General features: G+C 42.3%; 1 protein-coding gene across 1 annotated transcript; it reads left to right on the top strand.

Annotated features, from left to right (window-relative positions):
* The first annotated feature begins 207 nt into the window (after positions 1-207).
* Positions 208-1,347, top strand: LOC141058158 (3-galactosyl-N-acetylglucosaminide 4-alpha-L-fucosyltransferase FUT3-like). Its single transcript, XM_073554303.1, has one exon. It carries the CDS (start codon positions 289-291, stop codon positions 1,345-1,347), a length of 1,059 nt encoding a protein of 352 aa, XP_073410404.1. The 5' UTR covers positions 208-288.
* The last annotated feature ends 2,293 nt before the right edge of the window (positions 1,348-3,640 follow it).

Genomic DNA, 3,640 nt, shown 5'->3' with positions numbered 1-3,640 from the left:
AACCTCATCAGGTGGGTACCGTAAATATGTACCAATAATATCAAGACACATGAGAATGTTTCCAAAACTGAATCAATGTAAAAACTTAATGCGTTTTGAGTAATTTAACAGTAAATTAATATTTAATCTTGAGACAATTTTTTAAAAGTAGCAATCGTTAATTGTCGATAGTAATATATATGTTGTTTGTGTTTTCATCATAGTTTCCACAACAAACCTTCAAATCTATGAATAGGGAAGGGAAATAAATTTCTTCCTCGGATCCAAATATAGACATTTACTCTGCAAATGCCTCCCACAGTCAACTCTTTGAAACTGAGCAAGATCTTTTTCATTGTCATTTTGCAAATATTCCTCTCTGCTACCATTTTCACAATGGTGAACAAAATAAAAGCTCTCAGTTCGGACCCACAAATAAATTTAGTGACTTCAACAGTTTCCTCAAGAGATCCTGCACTAGTTATATTGCTATGGACGTTTCCCTTTGGCAAAAAATTTCCTCTGAACAATTGTCCAGAACAGTTTGATGGATCTGACTGCTTTTATACTGCAGACCGTAACATGTACTCATCAGCAAATGCTGTTGTAATCCACCACAGAGATGTGTCCCGTTTTAAGCAACAACTACCTCAGGCACCAAGACCATCTAACCAGTACTGGATTTGGCTTAGCCTAGAATCTCCAAGTCATTGTCCGAACCTTTCATTTATGGACAATCTTATCAACCTTACAATGTCCTACAGGGCCGACTCTGACATTTTTACTCCATGTGGTTGGATAGAAAAGCAGAACGAGGCAGTAAATTTTACAATCCCTGAGAAGACAAAGCTAGTGGCATGGGCAGTAAGTAATTGGAAAGTAGAATCTAAAAGAGTTCAATATTATCAACAGCTAAAGAACTACTTACATGTTGATATATACGGAAGGCAACATCTTCAACTTCCAAGAGACAGACATGTCGAAACACTCTCAACCTACAAATTTTACTTAGCTTTTGAGAATTCCATCCATGAAGACTATATAACAGAAAAATTCTGGAACAACGCACTTTACTCAGGATGTGTTCCTGTTGTGTTGGGTCCACCACGAGCAAATTATGAGCGGTTCATTCCAGGAGATTCCTTTATTCATGTTGATGACTTTTTAAACCCTCAGGAATTGGCTTCTTACCTTCTGAGTCTAGACAAAGATGAAGAGAAATACAAGCAATATTTTAACTGGAGAAAAATATATAAACTGCAGAAAAGGGAAAGAGCTTGGGTAGTGCCTTACTGTAAAATCTGTGAGGCCTTGAAAAAGGCTCCACCTTATAGAACCATACCAAGTATTAAAGCATGGTTCAAATGAAAAATTTTTTCATGAGTCGGACTTGTAAATTTAGTACTTTACAAAAAAAACCCAATTTATTGGAGTCACTACATTACAAGTGCTTAGACTGATGGTAATCATTTGATCATTTGCATACTGTCTTACACAAACCCTTCCAGCTCATGAAAGGGGTGCAAGGGCTAAACCTACTAAAGCATGTCCAACATAATCTGAACACCAAAGTTTCATAACTGGCTGCCACCAACTACCAAGTTCTGGGCTTTGAATTCTATGGAGCCATGCATCTCATACAGTGGCGGATTATAATGAGGTCAATCTAGTGGTGTGGGGGGCCCACCAGCCCAGGGTAAATTGCCCCATTATAATCCACCACTTAGCTCCCAACCATGCTCGATCTCGCAGCAGTCCCGTTTTTGTTTGCCTGTCCTGCTGTCCGGGGCGGAACCTTATTTTTTCCATATTGCACTGAGCCACCATGCTCCCCATGCATCGACCCCATCCTCGCCCTCCCAGACAGACCCACCGGCCACCGCAGCCCCTCACTGATAAATCTCTGCTTTGTGCGTACAGGACCTATGATGAGGTCACAGGAGGGGAGGAGTCAGGGGGCACATGACCAGGGGCCTCGGTCCCCTCCTGTGACATCATCACAGGTCCTGTGTGCACAGCCCTCAATGTATGCAGGACTCTGCTGTGCTGGTTGTCATCATGCTGGATGAGGGAAGTGTTGTGAACTCATTTTCTGGTTTACCTCTGGCTGCTGGTGAGGGTTGTGGAGCTGGCTGTGTTGACAGAGGAGTCGTGACTTCTCCATCCGGGCTCCCTCTAGTGGTGACAGTAGGTAATGAAGCTGATCTAAATGGCAGAGACCTGCCACCTGAGGAGGAGGATTGTGAGTGGACATCAGGAGTCTCTGACTGGATTTAAGACAGCCGACTCCCTAATTTGTGCTGGTGATTTTTCCTGCCCTGAGGTTCTGGTTTCCAGTTCTGTTCCTGCCTTCTCAAGCTAAGTGTGCTCTGCTATTTTTTCACTTGAGATTTGGTCTGGTTTACTCAGTTTTTGTGGTCAGCCAGCCCCTGCTGGGGCTGTGCTGAATTTTCATTCTTATGGCTCTGTTTATGCCAGTTTGCTTTTTGTCCCTGATCAGATTGGTCTCTTTTTGCTCTGTCTTCAGAATATACCAGAGTGCTGATATAGGGAATTGAAGTCTAGCGACTTCAGGGTTTTTGTTATCAGAAAGTGTTGGACATTTTTTGGCAGGGTTTTGTGCGTGATTGCAGACAGCATCTTTCCTTTCCTGTCCTTTCTAGTTAGTGTGGGCCCCATCGTTTGCTCAGCCAATTTTTCTATCTGTGTTTGTGTTTTCATCTTGTCTCACCGACAATATATGTTTGGGGGCTGTCTATTGCTTTGGGGTCTGCTCTGGGGCAGTTTAGATTTCCCCTTTTCTTGCTTTAGGCTTATTTACTTCTCCGGCTGTGACATGGCATCTAGGATCATCGTAGGAACGCTCCACGGCTACTGCTAGTTGTGTGGATAGGATCAGGGGTCTGCAATCCGCTTAGTTACCAAACTCTCTGGCTTTCTGTGGCTTAGCTTGTTTTTGTTTTTCCTCCTTGGTGACTCATTCATTACAGAATCACCAGCCATGCTGCAGATTCTAGGGTACTCAAAAGCAGGAAAAAAAAATTGTAAAAAAAAAAAGTGTCAGAAATTTTTTTTTTTTATGTGTATTTTTTCCTCTTTTTCTCTGGGGCCGTAGGAGGATTTTTTACTTAATGGAGATTAAGCAATTGTCTGATCGTGTGGAGTAGCTCGCTGCTGAAGTGCGGGGAATTTCCACCTATCTCGCTCAATCACATGCTATTGAACCAAAAATCCCTACTCCTGATCTGTTTTCTGGGGATCGGTCTAAATTTTTGAATTTTAAGAATAATTGTAAATTATTTTTTGCCTTTAAGCCTAACTCATCAGGGAGCTCTGCGCAGCCAGTTAAAATTGTCATCTCCTTGCTGCGCGGCGATCCCCAGGATTGGGCGTTTTCTTTGACACCTGAAAATCCTATTCTGACTAATATGGATGCATTATTTCAAGCCTTGGGGTTGTTGTATGATGAACCTAATGCTATTGATCAAGCTGAGAAAGCCTTATTGGCATTGAACCAGGGTCAGGATACTGCGGAGTTATACTGTCAAAAGTTCCAAAAGTGGGCGGTCCTTACTACATGGAATGATGGTGCCTTGGCAGCTCTCTTTCGCAAGGGTTTATCAGAAACCATAAAAGATATTATGGTGGGATTTCCTGTTCC

The sequence above is a fragment of the Dendrobates tinctorius genome, unplaced genomic scaffold (genome assembly GCF_039654945.1).
Source record: "Dendrobates tinctorius isolate UK_male_01 unplaced genomic scaffold, ASM3965494v1 ptg000211l, whole genome shotgun sequence".
Classification (NCBI taxonomy): Eukaryota; Metazoa; Chordata; class Amphibia; order Anura; family Dendrobatidae; genus Dendrobates; species Dendrobates tinctorius.
Note: the sequence above shows the minus strand (reverse complement) of the source record. Positions and strands in the feature narration are given on the sequence as shown.